We start from the raw sequence: 23,253 nt of genomic DNA, 5'->3' as shown, positions 1-23,253 counted from the left end.
TCCCAGAAAGGTGCTGGTGAGAGGAATTCTTCTTTTTTTAACATTACTTCACCCAAAAAGAGCCTCTTCCAGCAGCATCACTGCCGAGCAAATCCACAGGGTGCGTTTATATAGCACAGAAAATAGTTGTAAAGCAGAACCCAGGGAAAAAAAAAGACAAAAGGGCATATGGTAATGAAGGTCCTCATCACTGCACCATTATTTTTAGTTTTTACATTAATTTACTCTTTATATTAAACTATTTTTAAAGGCTGTCTTCGCACATGCTGTAGGTGATGACTTGAAGGCGCGTTACGAAACGTGTGAGGCACAAAACCAAATGGTTGAGTTCTCCTCCGAATGGTTTGGGAGGAATAACACAGATCTGATTGCTGAATATCTACAAATGCTGGTCCTAATCAAGCTGTGCCCACACAGAGCCCTCACAATCACCACGTGGGAAGTGCTGCCAGCAAAAGATCAAGTACTGCAGAGTTGATTCTTGCTTTTATTTACACTCCAGTGAGGAGTGTGACTTCTCCAAAAGGTGTAAAAGAATTTTCCTAACGAAATTCTGCTGAAATGCTGGAAAGAACCACGCTGGTTTCTGCTCTGCAATTGAGAATGTAAAATCTACAGAGCAATACTAAATGAATGACTTAAAGGTTGGAACACAACTTATTCCATCTTTTGTGATACTCAGAATCAAATCCAGCGTTAATCTCCCCTGTGTTATTTTTATATCCTTTCTCCAAAAACCCCAGCACCCCCAAAACCACAGGCAAATGTTTGTCATCCTCTCATTGATTGCATCTCTTACCCAGCCTTGTCAAAAGAAAATAAAACTACATTTTAAACGAGGAGAGGAGAGGAGAGGTTCGGAGAGGTTCGGAGAGGAGAGGTTCGGAGAGGTTCGGAGAGGTTCGGAGAGGTTCGGAGAGGAGAGGAGAGGAGAGGAGAGGAGAGGAGAGGAGAGGAGAGGAGAGGAGAGGAGAGGAGAGGAGAGGAGAGGAGAGGAGAGGAGAGGAGAGGAGAGGAGAGGAGAGGAGAGGAGAGGAGAGGAGAGGAGAGGAGAGGAGAGGAGAGGAGAGGAGAGGAGAGGAGAGGAGAGGAGAGGAGAGGAGAGGAGAGGAGAGGAGAGGAGAGGAGAGGAGAGGAGAGGAGAGGAGAGGAGAGGAGAGGAGAGGAGAGGAGAGGAGAGGAGAGGAGAGGAGAGGAGAGGAGAGGAGAGGAGAGGTTTAGAGGTTTTCCCTGGTTTTCCATGGGTGAATGTCAGAAAGTGCTACTGACCTCTCTAGAGGCCTGCATTTTGAACCTGGGGAGTGTTTCCCACCTGGTAAAACACCTGGAATGCTGGCTGGATGTTGGAGCAGCCACTTGGAAAAGCAAAGTGGGAACAATTTCCTTGTGTTGTAAGAATTCATTTACTGCTCCCAGGAAGGGAAGAGCTTCTCTGAGGTTATTAGAGAGAAATTATGACCTTAAATCTGTCAAAACAAGTAAATACAAGCAGAACTCCAACATGCTGGAGAGGGACTGGGGACAAGGCCTGGAGGGACAGGACACAGGGAATGGCTTCCACTGCCAGAGGGCAGGGATGGATGGGATCTGGGGAAGGAATTCCTGGCTGGGCTGGAATTCCCAGAGCAGCTGTGGCTGCCCCTGGATCCCTGGGAGTGTCCAAGCACCCTGGGACAGTGGGAGGTGTCCCTGCCCATGGCAGGGGTGGCACTGGATGTCCTTTAAGGTCCCTTCCAACCCAACCCATTCCAGGATTCCACAATCCAATTCCACATTTGCACATGGAAAAAGTTCTGCACATCCTTAAAACCTTTCTTGGGCAAGGATGTAAGAGGAAGACAACAGGATGAGGATCTGGCTGTGAATCCTAATTTGTTGGAACTGGTTTGCTAAGGAAAAGCTTCAGGACACCACAGGATCAGATCAGATCAGATCACAGGATCAGATCTCTGCAGCCCAGAGAAGGACAACTGCAAGAGCTGAATCTCAATTATCAATTATCAATTATCAATTATCAATTATCAATGAATGACATGATGGAATGATCAATGGATTACAGGAGAGAGGCAGCCAGACAGGTTTCCTAGGTTTACAATGCAAAAAGATTCCAAACCTTTCCCAAAGCACAGCTGATGAAAAGCTGGGACTCACTGGCAGAGGATACTGGGGTCATCAAAACACATCTGGGTTCAGAATTAATTCTACAGGAAGGTGTGAGATCCCCGTGAAGAGATTACAAACAAGATTTGGCTCAGGAAAGCCCCACGCCACCACTTGTTTGAAGGCAAAATTATATCCCTGAACACTTCCTTCATTTTTAGAGCATTCCCTAAAAACCCACTCCCAGCTCAGGAGACTGATCTGACCTGCTGTGGTCACCTAAATTCCAAATGCCTCGAGGAGCAAGCTATCAAATGAAGACAGGATTCCCATCCACCCTGACAGACAAAATGAGTCTGAATACTTTTATTTTAATTGACATGAACTGACTTGCTTTATCCCAAACCACTGTTTGTTTATAAGATTCCCTTCCCCTCCTAAAATAGAAGAAAAACCCTCTTAAACTCCAAAGCACACCAGCATTAATGCACAAATGTACCTCTCCCACAGCTGGCTCCTGCAGCTGCAAAGGGAGCAGCGTGCTGGAATCACCCAAATTTAGGATGCACTTTTCTTTTTAGCTTAAGGGACAGTTTTTAGTGAATAGCAGGATACTAAAATAAACAATCACATGGATGGCAGTGATACAAATTCCTTCTAACAGGGGCACGGATGCTGCTACGAAGTAGGAAAGAAAATTTGGCAACTGCAGGCTTAAATTAGAAGGAACTCAAGGAGGAGCAGTTTTGTGGAATATTTTGTAGTACCTAAATGTTATATATAGAAATATATAGAGAAATACTTCTTGGTCTTGCACAGATCAAACCCAGCTCCTAATTTTGACAAGTTCAGAGACAAAGAAATGATCCCAGATGTAGCCAAGCCTGTCCCATCACTGTTGAGCACAAAATCCAAACTCATCCCAACCCCAGGGTCCGATGGGCTGAGCGTGGATGGAGCCAACCCCTCCAATTCCACGATTACACGATCAACAAACCAACATTTGCCTTCCAAAACCTCATCATGTCAACCCAGATCACAGATTATTTTTAGAGCTTGCATGTGGTATCACTTGAGCTCAGCCTTACTCACTCAGAAAAGAATTATTTAATGAAGACTGGCGAGATTCCACTTGGCTCTTCAGGAGAACACAAGTCAAGGATCAGCAAACAATGCCATGTGCTACAATTCCTTACTATTTACTCCTAATAAGGAATTTGGAGGAGGTTTCTGAAGGTTTGGGGAAATGAAGGAATCGAGGCTCTGCTCAGCTCCAGCTCATGGAAAAGGAGATTTGGTCTCTGGGGGGCTGAATTGATGCTTTGTTGATATTTCTCATAGAAGAAGCTGAAGCCACTACCTGGATATATTAACTACCATTACATGGTAGTGTAAACCCCAATGTTTCTAATTTTTAAAGGAAAAAATAATTCTGCACTGGTTTGAACCCCGGTTCTATGCGAAGGTGGCAAAAAAGACAGAGTTTCATCCACTAAAATGACCCATTTTAATGTTAGCCCTGTCCTGCATTAAATTTTCCACAGTAACTTTACATCACTGTGTGTGTAAAGCACACAGACACAAAAAAACCCCAAACACAAACCCAAATGAGCAGCATAAACCAAACCCAGGACAGCAAAGCACAGTCTGGATTTATTACTGCCACTTCTCTCCCAAGAGCTACAACTCACTGCAGGCTTTGTAAAAGCCCAACATCACACCATCATCCCCAAACCCTGGTGATAAAATCTTCACTGAGCCTCACACTAAAAAAAAACAAACCCTAAACCAAGCAGTTTTGCCTTTCTAAAGGTGCTAAATAATATGTTCTAACAAGCAGACACTTTTCTCCTCTCTAGCAAAGGTCAACTACAGCACTCAACACAAAGCACCACAAGACACTAACTCGTGGCACATTATTATCCAAATATTACTCTCCAGAGCAATATATATTTAACTATTCTCTTCAGCTATAAAAGGCCCCAAAACCCTGTTAACTGACCACAAAAATAAAAGATATTATGGGCAGAAGCAGCGTCCAGAGAAAGCAATCACCAGTTAAACACTTCAAGCCTCACCGCTCGCGTGGGTGACGATTACTCGAGGGAACTGAAGGTTGTAATCTTAAGAGATAGCAGAATAAATGCCAATTTTTCATTTGGGCATGAAGTTACTTAAGAAAACAAGCTTGGATTTACTCTGCTAAGCCACAAAGGCCACGTGTGATTCCACAAGTCTTGGATTGGGATGAGGCCGAGCCACTCTTTTCATAAAGCAGAATTGGCTGGGCTGCAATGAAAATCAAATGTCATCACCTCCAACAAAGAGCAAAAAATCCCACCGAGATTGTGCTACTGGGCCTTGCTCTAATCCATCTTAGCCCTAATGGGATGTACAATGTGCTACAGAAACACAAAACCAGAATGTCCTCAACATCCTTTGTGGCACCCCAGGAAGGAAAATGTTCCTCTCACCAGGACCAGGTCAGGAAATGGAGCTGGAAGGGTGAGCTGGAAATGACAATATTCATATTTTTTCATTATTCTCGTGATTTAAATTATCTTTCAAGTTTTCAAGTAATTTTTCACTGCCTGTTGGTGTTTCCCTCGGGCTGTTCTAAGACATGACAACAAAGATGCTCCCAGGGCTGGAGACCCTGGGAGAGCTGGGGGTGCTCACCCAGAGAGGAGAAGGATGCAGGGAGAGCTTCCAGAACATTCCAGGAATTCAAGGAGCTCCAGGAGAGCTGGAGAGGGACTGGGGACAAGGCCTGGAGGGACAGGACACAGGGAATGGCTTCCACTGCCAGAGGGCAGGGATGGATGGGATCTGGGGAAGGAATTCCTGGCTGGGCTGGAATTCCCAGAGCAGCTGTGGCTGCCCCTGGATCCCTGGAATGTCCAAGGCTGGGTTGGACACTGGGGTTTGGAGCAGCCTGGGACAGTGGGAGGTGTCCCTGCCATAGCAGGAGTGGCACTGGATGGTCTGGAATGTCTCTTCCAACCCAAACCATTCCCTGGATCTGTGAGGGCACCAGGGGAGCGGTTTGAGGCAGAGGGTCCTGATGGAAACCTCAGTGCCAGCTCCCAAAGACCTTTCAAAGGTCTCTCCTCACCCCCTCCGTGTGCTGGCAGCATTAATTAGACACTGGCTCATTTAACAGAACTTCCCTCTGCTCCAAGAAAGTCATTCTTGCGTTTTATAACCTCAGCACAGATGATTTTCAAGCTCCTGCTTCTTTTTGCAAGGTCTCCAGGTAGTTTGGTAAAGGGATGCTTTTAAGTTCAAGCAGCTCAAGTTTGACAAACTTTAGATTAACCACTCACATTTTTCCCAGTTAGGTCGTGCCCCTTGATTTCAATTGGTTCTCACTAAAGTTTTCTGCTAATTGCTGCTGAGTGAAGAATTCAGCTTTCTGCAGCTGATCTTGTTAAAAAGGATGGTGCCAGGCTGAGAGAAGGAAGACAGTTCTGAAACCTGGCGATCACTGCCATCACACTGGGATTTTTGGGTTTGTTTTGAAGGGGCTTAAGTGCAACAGTCTGAAATAATCCTCACAGAACAGCCATAATTTAGGGGAAAATGCATCAGTGATGGGAGTTGTAAGAGAAACAGCATTTTTTTACCACAGACCTTTCCTCCTCCTCCTCCTCCTCCTGGCATCACTTGTGCAAGCAGATATAATTTCAGTGACTTCTTTCATCCCATACAAACAAAAAAAGCCTCTTTTGTGGGTGCTGCCACTAGAAACCAGCAGGATTTTCTCACCTTCACCCCATTCAGTGGGAAAGGTGAATCCACTTAAAAGCTGAGGAGGGAATAAGTGCAAAAACCACCCCAAAAGGTACAGGGAGCTCAGAGAGACAATAATGAACATAATTAGAGTTAGTTATTGTTTGCTCTACTCACAACCCTATTTTATAATGCTCCTGCCAGCAGAGCTGCTTTATGGGATGTCTTTTTCATGCAGCAACCTTTTCATAAATCAAAACCCCAAAGCAATACCAGGCAGTTTCTCCTGCAGCCTGTTTGAAAATAAAAGTTAACACTGAGCCCTGGCTGTTATCAATCTTCATAAATGTGTCCATGATACAGCAAATCTGTTCCATATTACCCCAGCTCTGCTCCTAATGCATGCACAGGAGCAAACCCAGGGGCTTAATGGAGCTCCTAAATGGCTTGGAAGTGGGAGCCACGTTAAGTGGCAAGGGAAGTTTGAAAGGAATAACTGCTTTTCTCATTTCTTTCGATATAGGATGAAATTATTCCCCTTCCAGATTGAAAAATGTGAGTTGTGCTACAACGGGAATTTTCACACACAAAATAGAGACCCCAGGAAAATGTGGGTCGTGTTCAAGGAGCTGCAGCAGGAAGGGGAATTATCAGGATTTCAGTCATTCCTTTTAGCAGAGATCTGTGGGACTGAGGGGTTTTATATTCAAGGACTGAACTGAAAATCTGACAGAATTAATAAACTCATTGCAGTGGTACCCACACCCCCTGAAGGAGGAGAAGGGGGACCTGATTTGTCTTCATTTCTATTTTCCAGGGCCCAAAGGGGCTCCAGGAGAGCTGGAGAGGGACTGGGGACAAGGCCTGGAGGGACAGGACACAGGGAATGGCTTCCACTGCCAGAGGGCAGGGATGGATGGGATCTGGGGAAGGAATTCCTGGCTGGGATGGAATTCCCAGAGCAGCCCCTGGATCCCTGGAATGTCCAAGGCCAGGCTGGACACTGGGGCTTGGAGCAGCCTGGGATGGTGGGAGATGTCCCTGCTCATGGCAGGGGTGGCCCTGGATGTCCTTTAAGGTCCCTTCCCACCCAAACCATTCTGTGATCCTACAATTTAACCATTTCACAAGAAACCTAAATACTCATTTTACAAACCTCATTTTCTGAGTCTGACAGCCCTTTGCAACAAAAGCCAAAATTTGAGATGATTTCCCCAAATATTTACTTCCCACTTTGCCTTTAAACTGTGATTTCCCTCAGGTGCAGTCCAAGCAGAATGGCTGTGGTGTATTTTTTACCCTGATTTTTCAACACTACTAGAAAGGAAATTAAAATAAAAGAGGGGAGCCACACATCATGTGGTAACAGAGATAAATGGTAATTCATTCTTCATCCTGTACCAAGGAACAGGTGAATTTCCCTTAAAAAAATCCCCACACCAGCTCTGGGAAACATTCTCCCTTCCCCAAAGAGAGGTCTGTGCTGGAGGCTCCCAAAGAGATTTGTAGGATTTGATCCTACAGATGGCTTGGCCTCATTAAAAACATCCTTAGAAAAGGTATTTGCAAATCTCAGCCACAAAAGATTAGGAAATACAGAACAAATTAATAATAAAAAGGAGCTGCTGTGGGGTTTAACCTCCCAGCTTTAATGCTGTAATTGGGAAATCAGCAACTCGTGTTTGGAGGAAATCCCAACAAAGGATAAGGCATTAAAACAAGAGGCTTTATTCCTTGTTTGGAATAAAGCTGGGGAGGGAGCAGGGAGCCAGATGTGCCCTGGCAGAGCCTGGAATGCCAAACACACCGGGAGGAGCCGCTCATTCCTCGGGAGCAGCTCCCAAAGCTGCAGCCAGGGCAGGGACTGGCCCCAAGGAGGACATCCAGGAATTCTCCTGGATCTGCTCCTGGATCTGCTCTGGCTGATTCCCAGCACTCCAGAGAAAACACAAAAAACCACAACCAGTTCCACCGAGGTGTGAGGGCAGAGCTTCACTCTCTGCTTTCAACTCTGTAAAATTCCTCTGTGTTCCTCTGTAAGCAAATGGAGAAAAGCAGCAGGGGCTGAACATGTTTCTCTTCCCAACACACCCACCCTGAACAGGAAAAGGATTTTCTGAACAGGGAAAGGACCTGCAGATCATGAAATCACAGAGTGGTTCAGCTTGGGAAAGATCATCAAGATCATCCAGTTCCAACTCCTCTCCCATAGGCAAATTTTCCCCCACAATTATCCCACAATATCCTACACAGTTATCCCACTCTATCCTACACAGCTATCCCCCCACAAAACATCCTACAATAATTCTCTTCTTCTACCTGTCCCCCCTCCCAGAAAATCTTTTATCTTATGTATCAATTCATATAAAATAAAATAAAAAGTCCTATTCCTGACTCGGTGCTTTACAAACATTAATTTTAAGATTGCTTTCTCCATTACAGAGAGTAAAGGATCTCACTGTGGGAGAAGCTGGGGATAGCCTGAGGGGAGATTTAATAAATGTACCCATGATTTCTAGAAAGGGGAAAAAAAAAGATTATGCCAAACATGGAAAGAATTGACTTGCCCTCTTTATTAATGTGCTATTTAAATTTTGAATAATGCATTTTAAAAGTTAATGTAACTCTCAAAAAACAGTTAGACCTTCAGTCCTGCTTCCTGACCAAACAAGCACATTTAAATTTCACATCAGAGCCCAGAGGTTTCAATGAAAACACATCCCCATGCAGAGATTCTCTGTGAAAGGGAAACACAAGGATATTCCACCAGTTTGTACCCAGCTCCAAATGCACAATTCCTGTTTCACCCAGCCCTGCTGAGACCCCTCACTCCCAATGGGCTGCAGTGATCAAAGGAACGAGGTTCAGTGTCTGTGTGGCTGCAGGGAAAGCCAAAGCTGTCATGTCTGAAGTGACAATCACAGGGAAACACACTTAAAGTGGCTTTAGGGAATTCTGAGATTCCAAAGGATAACTGGGAAATGGCCAGTTAATCCAGAATAAGGATTCTCTTATTTGTTTATAGGTGCAGAGAACTGAGACAGGGGAGCTGCTGCCCACACAAGTCCCCTCTTTAAACTGGAGCTGGTTGATGATTTTAAGGTCCTTGGGTCAAAGCACAATCCCTTTCACAAAGCAGAGAAAGTCCAGGAGATTTCCTGAGTGAGCTCTGCTCCTGCAGCCCTCAGGTGAATCCAAGAGGAGCAAACCCTGACTGAAAGAACTGAGCAAAAAAAAGAGTTTATTCAAAAGGAACAGGGTTTGGGATGGGCAACAGGAGGCTGGAAAGATTTATTCAAGTCTCTTTACTGATGTCTCCTCCCACCTGAAGCAGAATCCAGACTGGATTCAAGCTAAGAGGGGGGACAGCATCAATTCCATGCTGGAAACTCCAATTACACTTGGCCTGTGCAGTGAAATGTGTTTGAGATCAGACACCTCTGTTTGAAGCACCTTTAGAAACTCTGCTGGTGTCAGCACAGCTGTGTGTGAAGAGGTGCAAGAACAGAAAGAGAAATAAGATCTTTGGGTACCTCTGTTGCTAAGAAAAGCTGAGCTGAGTTATGGTGTTTAATTCTTTCATTCCCAGCATCACTGACAAACAGCTCACACCTCTCTAAGGATGTCAGGAGTAACTTGGGACCATCATCCCCAGGCAGAACACGTGACAAAAAAAATCAAGGATACCACCAGGAACAGCATCATCAGAGCAAACAACCCTGCAATGATTCTGTCCTGACAAAGCACCACCTATATTTGCTGTATTTGTAAGAGAAAACATTAATTCAGGAGCTTTCTGTGCAGAGCTCACTGCCCTTGGCTAAGCAAAAAAAGCTTAACTAAAGGCACAAAGCCTGCAGGATTTTTTTTGTAGCTTCCCTATTTTCTGTTATTGAAAAAACAGTGTGTAGTATTTCATAAACAACTGGTCATTTGTAGTTTTAAATTAGGTTTCAAAAGCAGCTGCTTTTAATTCAGGGCCAGGTTGGATGGGCTGGAGAAGCTTGGTCTAGGGAAGGTGTCCCATGGCAGGGTTGGAATGGGATGAGCTTTAAGGTCCCCTCTACCCAAACCATTTTGGGAATCAATGATGTTATTTAAGGTACAACAGGAGCTGCTACAAACTGCAAGTTTGGGTCTGCACAAGGAGAAGTAAAGCACAAATTCTTAGTCTGGCTGTTTGCAGCACAGGTTTCCACGTTACTGAGGCATGTGAGTGCAGCACAATGGTGACTGAAGATATTTGCATTAAGAAACTATCGATATTCCTAATTTACAGGCAGTGCAAGAGCCCTTCAAAAGTCACCATATGTGCCCCAACATCAGAAGGGTGATGGGGAAATAAAGCCACACGTCCCTGGACTCAGTCCAAAGTCATCAATAAAAAGCTGATTTTCTCTCCACCCTGTTTTTTTTTCCCCCTCAGTGTCCAGAGAATTGGCACCACTGCTTTGTGAGACAATTATATCTGAATATCCAAGTGCTGCTGTTATTAATTTACTGTGCTTTCATTATGCTCCTTCTCGGCTCACAGCAGCATCAGGAAATACTGAGAATATTTCAAATATTCACAGCTGAACATCAAACAGAACTTCATGGGGGAGGTGTCCATGGCAGGGGGTGGAACTGGATGATCCTTAAGGTCCTTTCCAGCCCAAACCACTCTGTGATTTCATGATGATATCAATGCCTTAAATTTTATTTCCAGTAAAAATTAACGACCCAGGCATTGTGATAGAGAAATCCTAATTAAAGGAAGATATGATATTAAATTGTCATTTATTCCCATTCATTCTATGGGAATTGATGGAGAGAGTCACAGCCAAAAGATTCTTAATAAAGGGATAAAGCCACCTAAAATCTGTGATTCAGAATGAACACCCAAAACTTCCCAAAAAAATGATACAGAAGTTCCTCTGGATTACAGCTGGCACTGTCCAAGCAAACTTTGGGGAATTAATTCCATTACTGGGGGAACCTCACCCCAAACTGATCAGACAATCCCCCAGGAGGATTTAGGGTTCCCATCAGCCTGGATGGCTTGGAATGAAGATTTTCCCAAAAATAATCCAAGCAGCAAGAAGCGATTCCATGTTTTCCACAAGAGCAGCAGAGCAGGAGAGGAATGGCAGAATATTTAGGAAAAAGCACTAATGCACAGCTATGAATTCTAAATATACCACCAGAAATCAAAACCCACCAAAGATAAAAAACAATTATTTTAGGCTGCCTTTACCCTCTCTGCTTCTTAAATGAATAATGAAGATGTCACTTAGCTCGAGACACCACGGGGGAATAAAATGTCACCACCGCAGCTGCCGAATTTCCCACCCCCAGCCCTCCAAATTAAGGGAAAAAACCCACAAAACAAAGGGAGAATTTGATTAGGAAAAGTTCAAATCCTTGCCCAAAGCCTGGTTCTTCCTATAACGTTGCATTCTTCTCTTCTTGTGTAAACTCCTCATTATAACAGAGCCATCTTCATAATGGAATAATTGGGGTTATAATGTAACTGTGGGAAGATAATTCCAGCTTTAGGAGGGGCAGCATGGCCCTGTAATGTTGTTTTAATGTGATTTGGGGAGTGCAGGAACTGCCTGAACCTGCTCGTTTAGGATTTGATCAATGGGAATTAGGCTCATAAAGAGATGAAGCATTTGATAATTCCCAATTTGATCAATGTGAATCAGGGCCTTCGTGGAGATAAAACATTCCTCATGGACATTTGGAATATCAGGTTAATGCAGGCAACAACAGGAACTGCAGACACAAGACTTGCCAGGTCTCTGATCCAAACCCATGTGGGATATTTGTATTTTTCCCCTTTTAATGCGGTTTAATTATCCCTAAAGACTGATGAAGCCATGACTGATGTAATTTCAGGGATTAAATGGAGGAAGGAAAATCCAGGAAATATTTAATATGTAACAACACCGTCCACTTCTTGCTCTTGGAAATGTTGCAGCTTAAAAAGTGGAAGAAATTCAAGTTATATCACTAAAACTGGGTACCTAATTCTAGACATGCCTAAAATAAAGTCAGACTATTTGCTAATAACACCACAATTAGATCCATTAATCTTGCACTTGGAACCTGCAATCACAGGCAGCACATGGCTTTATGCATTAACAAAATTTAGCAGCTCAACCTTATTTAATTCTTCTTTTACAGCCAATTAAACAACTCTTTAAACACCACTGGAGCCTCTGTCCTCTCAATCCTCACGTGCAATTAAACTGCACATGAGAAGCGCCCGTGACACCGAAAGAGCATCTTTGGGTCTCACTAAATCATCCCTCATTTATCCATCAAGTTCCATAAAAGAGGCAGTGATAAAATAACATCTCCTGCATTGAAACCTTCAATAAAAAAGACACGGTGTTTAAAAGGATTTGATGTAAGGAAAAACCTTTACATTGTAAAGTAATATTGGTATTTCAGGCACTTCATCAAATCTGCCACAATTTATGTGCATATTTCAGGCACCTTTTTATTTCCTGGGTTGGTTTTTTTTTTTCCTTTTGTTTTCTTGGAAGGCAATGGACCAATACTGGATCCGCTGATTTAAAAATTCCAAGTAATTTTTAGGAAATTTGGTTTCAAATGCAAAAGCAGCACAGTAATTGCAGTACTGCTATTACAGACCAGTCAAATGGATGATTTCAACTCACACCTTTAGTTTCTAGAAAATTAAGGATTAGGAATGTGATTCCCTGTCCAAATCCTCCTCAGCAAATATTCCTTGATTTCTGCATCCTATAAAATGGTTCCCTTAAATTTCATTGATGCTCAGGAATGGCACCTTCTCTATCCCTCAGCTCCTTTTGTACACAAAAAGGAACCCAAAGTATTTGATTTACTCAGGAAATCTTTTCTGTATCAGGAGGAAAAACCCAATCCCAAACCCATCTCCCACCTCTGCCCACTAAACCCACCCAGAGCTCTTCAGCAAAACTTCCAATCCCAACAAAACCTTCTTTTGGAATAATGCATGTGAAATGAGGCAATCATTTCATTTTGGAAGCTGAAAATATCCCACTGGAACAGGGGAAGGAGACACCCAGGTGGGAATTTTATCCCAGCCTTCCTGGATTTCCAGACATGATGGAAAACCCTCCAAATTATGCTTAAATCAGACTTTGATCAATGGTCATCCTGTCCCTCTTGTTTAAGGGACAGATTAATTTAGTGTTCAATATACTCTGCACCATTAAACACTACAAAATTTTTATATATACACCAGAGAACATTCAACCATTCATGCTGTTAAGAGATAAAATGAGTTTTTCTTAGACTTTAAAATTTTATTTGTATCATTATCAGCAGCTCAGAAAGGACTTTTCTCTTCCTGCTCATCAAAAATCAAAACAAAACACAAAGCAGAAGAAAATCCCTCCACAGATCTACAAAAATCGTGGCAGAATAATTCATTTTCTGCAGCATTTCTTGGTTAGAGGAGAGAATTGAGGCTGTAAAAAGTTCTGTGTCCTCACTAAAATGATAAATGGAACCTCGAGCCTGAGGGATGAGGGCAGCCCAAAGGGAAGGTCCAAGGCTAAGGGTCACTGTCATTTTGATCCATCAATTACCAGATCTTCACTTCACTTTCTTCAGGACTAATAAAAATTATTTAATTTGACCTTCACTGTTGAGGGCAAAGTGAAATTCCTCATTTAAATCCTCCCCGTGCTGAGATTGTGATGCAAAGCTGGAATCCCATTTTTGGTGCTCCATCAGAGAAAGGGAATCTATTTTTAGGGTATTTCACACTTCTTATCAACTATAAATTAATGAATGTATACAAAGTGTGCATCCCATTTCTCTGCAGCTTTTGGTTCCTATACATCGACCTCCAAATTCTCCCAAATTCCCTCCTTTAAGGAACCAGAGGGACTGACAGGATCTGTGAGGGGGGGAAAGGGGAATTATTGTGCATTTTAATGTGCTAAGAACTCATCCAGCTGCCAGGAAATAAACAGGAGAAGGGACTCACTTGAACCGAGATGAGACTTCATCAGCAGCTTTTTGGTATTGCTCAGTGGTGACTTTGTAGAACTGGGCACTCTGGAAAAAAACCAGAATAAATACAGATGTTGGTTAGTATTGGCTACAGGTATGCTAATATTTAGTCAATAAAACTGATTTTGGATTTAAGTTGTTTCAAAAACCCCTCAAAACCTAACCACAAAAGGACAAAGTTTCAGAAAGCACTTTTTTTTTGGTTTTTTTTAATATTTTTTTGTAAGTGTGCCTTGATTCTGCAAAACAAATGGCTCTTGGGGAAGAAACTCTAAAAGGACACGAGGCAAAAATCCCATATTTAGCACAAGATGTTCCTGGAGTCTTTGCAACTTCTTCATTAGTAATCAAAACCAAAATACTGATTCTTGATTTCTCTGCAGTGCCCTGTTTGTGTTCCCCACACACATCTCCCCGCTCCTCACAGGCGACACTCGAGCCAAGCTTCAAAGTCCCACAATAAATTAACGATGGCTCGACTTTCCCTTTTTGCTCTGTGCCTCGAGAACGCCTCTCTAAGGAGTTCCTGGAATATTCCAAACTCCCAGGTTGCTTCAATCAGTTGCTAATTTTAATTTTTAAAGCCAGGTGGCTTCAGAACAGATTTTCATCTCCCCTAAACCCAGGGATGGCTTTGACTCAGTTCTACAAAGCCATTTATTTCCAAAGTACAGGTGAGAGATGCTCACCAAGCAACAGAAGATTTTTAGGTGTGAAAATGCTGTGCCAGGGGAGCCTCAGCTTCAATTTGGGAAAATTCCTTCATGGAAAGGGTGGTGAGGCATTGGAGCAGCTGCAGGGGTGGAGTCCCCGTCCCTGGAGGGATTTAAAGCCATGTGGAGGTGGCACTTGGGGACATGGCTCAGTGGTGACCTTGGCAGTGCTGGGAATGGTTGGATTTCATAATCTTAAAGGTCTTTTCCAGCCTAAAGAATTCTGTGATTCTACAGCCTGAGATAAATGGCTGGAATGTTGTTTTGCTTCATGTCTCAATAACAGAGAGGTGGCATTTTTCAGGAGGTTTTTATAGCCTCGGCACAGCTGGACCTCTGCTGTAATAACCAAGGCACCTGGCTGCCCAGCTGGAGGGAGAAAGCAAAGTTTAAGCAGCTCAAAACTTCTCTGAAACCATTTTCATCTGAATGCTGGTGGAAACAGAGAGTGGAGAGGTAAAAACGTTGTGCTGCCACTTGCAAGAACTCTGGTGTAGCTTTGAGTCATCGGCGTCCCAGGGAGTGATGTTAACATGGCAACAAAATCCTGACAAGCCCACACTGTGTGATTACATCAAAACCAGCTGAATCCTCATTTTAACAACCTGGGACTTTATCCCGTGCTTTGGAGTTATTGATGCCTCAATATTGATTTGGCATCTTTCAAATATTTAACTTGTGTCAGGCTGAGGGAGAGCTGGGAATGTTCATCCTGGAGAAGAGAAGGTTCTGGGAGAGCTCAGAGCCCCTAAAGGGGCTCCAGGAGAGCTGGAGAGGGACTGGGGACACAGGGAATGGCTCCCACTGCCAGAGGGCAGGGATGGATGGGATCTGGGGAAGGAATTCCTGGCTGGGATGGAATTCCCAGAGCAGCTCCTGGATCCCTGGAATGTCCAAGGCCAGGCTGGACATTGGGGCTTGGAGCAGCCTGGGATGGTGGGAGGTGTCCCTGCCCATGGATGGGGTGGCCCTGGATGTCCTTTAAGGTCCCTTCCCACCCAAACCATTCCATGATTCCACAACACACATGGATGCCACGATCCTGTCCATGGGAAGCACCATTCCAATTTTAATTTTGGATAAAATAAAGCAGTTTAGCTTAAGATGTTGATGTATGGAAAAGCAATATGACAAAAAACATTTTTAGGGGGGAAAAAATGGAAAAGGCTTTAAGTGGAGAGATCACTCTTCCATAAAAGTCACAGATGACACAGGTCTGTGGTCACTGGGTGAGTAAACATGTCCTGAGGAATATTTATGATTTTATGAGCAGTGCAGGTCTCACTCCTGAAATTCCAAAAGAGGTAAGCACCAACTACAAAAAAATTGCAAAGAGAAACATTTTTCCCTCCCACTTAAAGATTTCATCTTCCGAGCTTCTTCCTTGAGAACGATAATCTTGAAATGTACCGAAATCAGTGAATAAAATGGCAGCTCCAGACAGGGGTAAAATTGTATTGCAGGGCTAATATTTTCTCCCAAATGAAAACAAATTGGGTGAGAGGCGCTGCAGACAAAGGTCAGGCCTGGCTCAGGAGGAGCAGAGAGCTCTGCTGCAGTCCCCACTGCCAGCCCCAAACCTCATCGCTCACTCGCGCCACGGCCCCGCTTCCCACGCGCGCCACCAGAGCTCGTTTATTTCTTCATAAATCATCTGTGAGCAAAGGGAAGTGAAATTCTCCTCACACCAGCGAGCCCCTGGCATCCAGCAATCCCAGCTGCCCCATCCCAGCCAGGCCCAGGAGGATGGGGTGGGGTGGGATGGGATGGGATGGGATGGGATGGGATGGGATGGGATGGGATGGGATGCGATGAGCCCGTGATGGGCGGCAGGGCGAGCGTGGCTGGAGCAGGGCTGAGATGATGAATGGTTCTCCATCACCCCCTGTCCCCTCCCAGGCCAACATGGACTAGAATCTTATTTAGGCTGCCATTTATCTTTCTTTGGCCTGGTCAATAAAGATGAACACAACAGTTGTAAGGATCGATTGCAATTTTTTCTCATTTTCAAGCATGAAGGAGCATTTCTGACATAAAAACAATATTCAGGGTGTACTTGTTCTGCTTTTTAATTGCAGTTCAAGTGATCAACTGAGCTGCTCTGTATGCCCAGAAGTTTTAATCCTACAAGCTATCAAGAAATCATTTGTTATCTTAGATGAAGTGTGCTGTTTGTTGGCTCAGGTCTACTACTGAAATTCACTCAGATTCTCTTTTAGAGATAAACTCCCCATAACCCAGAGATGAAGTTTCGTTTTCCAAGCCCTCCCTAATCCTTCAGATAAAAGTGCAGTGGTCATTTCCCTAAAAACAGATAAAAAATGCTGCTGTAACATCATTTCCTCATCTCCAGATAAAAGCAGACATTTATCGTCCTCATCCCTGGAAGCATCCAAGGCCAGGTTGGATGGGGCTTGGAGCACCCTGGGATAGTGGGAGGTGTCCCTGCCATGGCAGGGGTGGCACTGGATAAGTTTAAAGTCCACTTCAAACCCAAATCCAGCAGTTTTGGCCCAAAGATAATGAAGATACTGCAGTAAAATTGAGTAGCAAGTGGTGCCTTTTGCAAAGCCACCCTCAAAGTGAACTGAGAGAAACAGAGGCTGAACGAGAAGTTAAAGAGAACTTCAATTTTAATTCTAAATCCATCCAATTTGCCCTGATACGTACACAGAGGCACAGAAAATATAAATAAGGCCAGAAGTCAGGAAGAGAAAAATGAGATCTGGCCACGGGTGAAAGTGTTTTCACCACATCTGCCACCGAATTAATTTTCCCTGAGAGAAAGTGGGAGCAGAAGCTTCTTAAAGCTGGAGGAATAAGGGGAGAATTATTTCTCTCAACAGCTCTGATTTCAAAGGTCTGTGTAAGAAAATAAATGCCTGGAGCCCCTCAGAAGGTCACAGTTTTGTCTGCATGGGGGAGCTCAAAGCACGAGTACACCTTTCACTCTGGGCTGAAAACCTTCAGATTTGCAAGCAGGGAAAGTTCTGAGAGCTCCTGTGTCATCCAAGCTGACAGAAGATTATCAAAAGAACCAGGAGAACTTGAGATCCCTCATTTAATTTCACCAGAGATACCTCACCTATATGCACGACTTTATTACAAATGTGGTGAAACTGTTTTTACTGCAGACAGACCACGACTGATTTTGGCATTGAATTCTTGCTTTTAAACCCTTAAAGCCCTGAAGAGATTCATTATGACAGTAACATTCATGAAATCTGTTTAAATTTTTTTTTTTTAATTAAATTTAATAGTTACGTAGTTAACAGTTGATTTGACAAAGGAAAAAAAAAGACTTTTGACTTGCATACAAAAGAGACAAATCTGCCCTTTGCTTCAAGTTAGTGCTGGGAAAGACAAAAACGAGCCCAGCTTGACTCCAGCTCAGCTCAGCACCTGCTCCACCCACCAAAGGAACCAAGGGCTTGGGCTGTTTGGCACCTTTGAGAATCAGGGGAGAATTTTTAATTTAAAGACTTCTCTCTCCTTCTCATCCTCCCCCACGGAAAGACTCAAAGCATCGGCAGGCAAAGATTATCCTGTTCCCTGAATGGCAAATTGGGAAGTTTTCTGTGCCTCTTTTTAATCCATTTCTGCTGCAGTTAAGCTTCTTTTCTCCCTTAATTGTACTTGTGGCCATTTCATCTCAGGATCTTTAACGAAGCCATTTGTGGATAATAGGGAGCATTTTGTTTTAATCATCCTGTTGACACAGAGCCCGAGATCTGAACGGCCTTAAAAGAGATTTCCAAAGCTACAAGGAAATTGTTTCACTTATTTTAGTCCAGACTCAAGATTGACCAGGTTGCTCCAAGTCCCATCCTTAGACTTGGACATTCCAGGGATCCAGGGGCTGCTCTGGGAATTCCAGCCCAGCCAGGAATTCCTTCCCCAGATCCCATCCATCCCTGCCCTCTGGCAGTGGAAGCCATTCCCTGTGTCCTGTCCCTCCAGGCCTTGTCCCCAGTCCCTCTCCAGCTCTCCTGGAGCCCCTTTGGGCCCTGGAATGTGCTGGAAGCTCTCCCTGGATCCTTCTCCTCTCCAGGAGAACATTCCCAGCTCTCCCAGCCTGGCTCCAGAGCAGGGGGGCTCCAGCTCTGGGGCCTCCTCTGGACTACAGAGAAAAAAGCAAGATTAGAAGAAATAAACTTTAAAAAATCCTGTCATGGTTCATCCTTGGAACTGCCACCAAGTGAGTGAGGAGAGAAGGAATTAGGGAAGAAAAGAGAATGAAAAAAAAAGAATAAAACCATCAGCTGTTCTGTGCCTCTACAGCAGTTCCAAATTACATTAAATTATAGATTTATAAATATGACCATTCCAATGGCATTTTCATTTGAATTTAAAGTCTCTATTTGTCCCTGAATTGATTTTAATAAGCTATGGAAAACCGAGCATTTAACATCAGACAGCTTCCCAAGTAACACTGCATCTTCATTCTGCTTCCAAATGATCTATGGATGAGGGAATTTCTTCTGAAATGTCAGCAGATCAAGCCTGTGCTTGAATTTTTAGATAAGTTATTCTTTATACAAGTTCTGACTGCTCTCATTTGATCCAGCTGCTCTAGTCAGTCAATTGGTGCAGTTTTTATTGCAGAGATGAAACTAAGGATGTCCAAATCCACATTCAGAGATCCTCCATAACACTTAAGACTTCTACTCTTGATTTAAATCCCATTATCAGCTCCTTTTTAATGAGGGGACTGACTGTCCCTCACAGGGGGAAAGTTCTCTGGATCTACCACAGGGCTGAAAATCAGGTTTTTATGAAATCTATCCAAATGGAGCATCTTTCCACAAAAAAATGGTCGCTGCCCAAAGCAAACCAGTTTTTCAATCCTGAACTACAGTGCCTTTGGAGAAGGACCCAACAAATCCCTTCCAGCACAATTCAGGAGAACTCAGGGACTAAAGATGAATGGACAGAGCAGGGGATGAGCTTTCACAGCAGAGGAGAACTGTTTTATGTGCAGTAAGTGGGAGAAGTGGTTACAAGCCAGGGAAAGAGAATTCAAACTGAAAGAAAAGCCCCACAGAAAAAAAAAAATAATAAAAGAAGCAAAGGAAGCAACCTGGGATCCTGGACTGAGCCTACAGAGGACACCCAGGTAAGGAAGCTGAGACTAAGGCAATTATCAGGATTTTGGTGGTGTTTGCCTAGAGCTCCCAAGTTCAAATTCAAGTGCAATTCCCTCTCTTCTGCCTTTAGAAAACTTCCTTTCTCCGCCGTGTCCTGGAAGAAGCTGGGTCAGGACCAGGCTGACCCTGGGACAGAAGAGATGCCTGAACTGTTACAGACTGCAGGGAGGATTTGGGACACCCAAAACCACCCAGTACCTGTTCCTGCAGAGACATAAAACCCAAAAAGTATCCAAAGGTGTTGCAAATGCCACAGACCCACCCAAACAAAAACCTGGAAGGTGTCCCTGCCCATGGAATGAGATGAGGTTTATGGTCCCAAACCAATCCATGAAAACAAAGGAGCAACATGTGCTCTGCCTGGCAAACATCCTGCAGGAAGGAAATTCAAGCAGTGTTTGCTTGATTCCATGATGGGTGCTTGTCAAGGATTGCAGTGATATTCAAAGATGTCAAAGATATTCAGAATGCAGCAAGCAGGGTAAAATATTTAACTCAGTTATCAGCAAAAAATGGGGGGAAAGAGAGCGATTTTTGACCTTTTCTTTTGAATTAAAACTCAGTTTTTCAAGCATCACTAACTAATGCCTTTAACTGCAACTATTAATGGCTCTGAAGTTTCTCCCCAGCCATGCCTCACTTCACTTTTCTGCCCTGCTAGAACATCGATCTCTAATTTGTTAACACTCAGAGCTGCCAAAGAAAATGAAAACCTTTGTGAAAAGGACAAATCTATTCCAAGTTCTTACAGCTATTCAGCCAAGCAGCTAATCTGCATGTAATTGTAGTAGTGGTGTTAATACAAATGTGCTCAGGCTTAGAGATGCACCTGAAAATGCACAAGTGTATTTATGGCCCCTCCTGATGACAAGAAGCCTCATTTAAATCATTCCCATTTACAATTTCCCTTCTCAGCTCAGCCCTGTCACTATTCCATGGTTGGAATTATGTTTTCCCAATGGGGTTATTTCTCCATGTCCTAAAGGGGGCTTTTCCCCCCAAAATGAAGGTGGTACATCTTTGAGGACATGGGAATGGGAATTGCTGCTGCCAGGGGTGATGCCCAAGAAATCTAAGTTGGGAATTCCCTTCTGTTGGTGGCAGGAATGAGGATTTTTAATTCCTGTTGCTGGTTGCTCTCATGGAATTAATTCTTAGATACTGCTCCAATGGGCCACTTATGCAAAGCAAAAACCTCACCAGAGGAAATCACACCAGCTCAAAGCAAACCAGGATCAGCACGAATCCCAAAATCCTGGAATGGTTTGGGATGGAAGGGACCTTCAAGATCATCCAGTTCCAATCCCCTGCCATGGGCAGGGACACTTCCAGCTAGCCCAGGGTCCCATCCAGGAATGGCTGTGACTCCCAGGGATATCCCAGTGTTTTATCCCAAGGTACAGAGCTGTCCATGCTGCACGTGGCATTTCCAAACACTCGGCTTTGCTGCAGCAGCACAAAGTCAGCTCAGCCTAAATCTCCCATTCCATTCCTGCACAGCTCAGCTCATCCCACATGGATGATTCCCAAAAAGTCCTGAGGTGTTGGAGGGTCAAAGGAAAACAATTTGAGGTCATCCATGAAGGGGTTTTGGCAAAACTCCAGCCCTGAGTCCAGGACAGCCCTTCCAGCATCTACAGCAGCCACGATTTTAAGAGGAAATCTCAAAGTCAGAGAAAATCTGGGGAAATCCCTTTAACCACCACTCCTTTCCAACTCTTTTTGGCCAGCTTTTGGAGGCAGAGACCCCATGAAAATGGTCAAAAAAGTACTTCCCTGTAAGGGCAGTTAAGGGACAGGGATTATAGGGGTTGTGGTATCTCCAGCCTTGGAGGTCCCCAAAAATCCCCCTCTGTCCAAGCCCTCAGAAATCTGCTCCAGGCAGGTGCTTGGACCTCCCAAGGCCCCTTGCAGTGGGAACAACTCCATAAATATGGAAACTCGGATCTGCTATCAGGGTGAAAATCTCTTTTGGATTGTAGATGTGCAATCTGCTCTGCAGCTGGAGGTGAAATTCATCTTGTGGCAGCAGCCCAACAGAAAGAATCACAGATTAGCTCTGTCTTCTTTCAAATCAATGGAAAATAGCTGGGTTTAGCTCTGTTTATTAGATCTCCCCCATCACTGCTGCCTGAGATTGGCTGCCTCGGGCCATAATGAGTGCAAGATTTCCATTTTTTGAAAAGCACAAATAACGCTCACACGCCAGCCCGAAAGAGACCACAAATAAAGTTCCTGAAAGAAATTCTAAAATATTCTGTCTCTTTCAATCCAACAGCCCTGGCAACAGTGTCATAGCACGGGCTTGTTGCTGTTTCTCTCACTGCTTTAAAAAGTTTTGTCCATGGTTTTTTGAGCTGGTATTTGTGGGAACTTTCCTCAGGAGCCAGTTTGATCAATCCTATCCAATTCTCATTTTGTGGAATTATGAGCTGAAGTATCCAAATAGGATGAGTTTGATATTCAAAACCACTTTAATATTTGCATTTGGACAGAGCAATGAACTTCTTGGAATGTTGCTGCCACAAATAATCTGAATTTTGGTGTCACTGTGCGAACTTCATGATCTAAATGAAAACAGCCACAAGAAAAGGCAGAAAATCTGATACCAACTGAGTGAGAACTGATGCTGTTACAACAAAAGCCAAACTGTAAAATTCTACATATCAATAACAGGTTTTGGTGATGGTGAAGAAGTAAAAAACTTCAAAGATGGTTTCTGGCAGCTGCTTTGAATGCCAGGTGAGAGCAGTGAGGAGGTATCAGCACTGCTACAATGAAAATGCAGAGGATATAAAAAATCCCTGATGAAAAAACAATGTAGGTATTTGTTTGGATTTGCTGAATCCAAGAAAACTGCATTTAACACTCAGATTAGATGGAGACCTCTGCTCAAATTAATTTAGTGGAGTAAGAAAGGCAACGAGCCCTGAGCATGTTTAAATCAAAGTAATGTGAGAATTTTTCAGTGCTCTTCCAAGAGTGGATCCCAGCAGAGTCACTGAGCTCAGGAACTGCCTCCTGACAAATTCCAGGACCTAGGAAAATGAAAGCATGACCCAGTGGAATTATCAGCACCAAATAATTTGATCTGGAAGTTTAAAAAGTCACTGCATTGCTCTCAATAAGGCAAAACCCACAAAATTCCTACAGGCTGGATGACACACGATGCCAAATAATTCAAACACAGACTCCTACAAAGCTTCCTAATTTGTATCTGTGATTTGTGACCTCTGAAGATGATTCCCACTCTTTCCTGAGCTACTTTTCCCTGCATTCCTCATGGTTTCTGTTGATTCCCGTTCCCATCTCCCTCCCGCAGCGCCATCGCTGAAGCCAGAGCTGTTATTCTGCATTTCAGGTATTTGGGGGATGCTCTGTCCTACAGAGAACTTTTTTCCCACCGTAACCTTTATTTTTCCTGTCATTCCAAGTGTTCCACTGTGCTGCACACCTTTCTGCCTTTCTCCAGACTTTCCACCTTTTCCCTCCTTGGCCTGAACAGATTTCCAGTTATTTTTGTGAATGCACTTTGTGTCACA

General features: G+C 43.8%; 1 protein-coding gene across 3 annotated transcripts in view; it reads right to left on the bottom strand.

Moving 5' to 3' along the window:
• The window catches only part of LOC131592839 (MICOS complex subunit MIC19-like), a 125,057-nt gene that overhangs the window by 10,406 nt on the left and 91,398 nt on the right, over positions 1-23,253 (bottom strand). For all 3 annotated transcript variants that reach the window (XM_058864651.1, XM_058864652.1, XM_058864653.1), the window contains exon 6: positions 13,826-13,896. In XM_058864651.1, coding sequence (XP_058720634.1) covers positions 13,826-13,896 — 71 coding nt within the window. The remainder of the gene's footprint in view (positions 1-13,825; positions 13,897-23,253) is intronic.

Source organism: Poecile atricapillus, chromosome Z, assembly GCF_030490865.1.
Source record: "Poecile atricapillus isolate bPoeAtr1 chromosome Z, bPoeAtr1.hap1, whole genome shotgun sequence".
NCBI classification, from domain to species: Eukaryota; Metazoa; Chordata; class Aves; order Passeriformes; family Paridae; genus Poecile; species Poecile atricapillus.
This window is presented reverse-complemented; position numbering and strand designations above follow the sequence as displayed.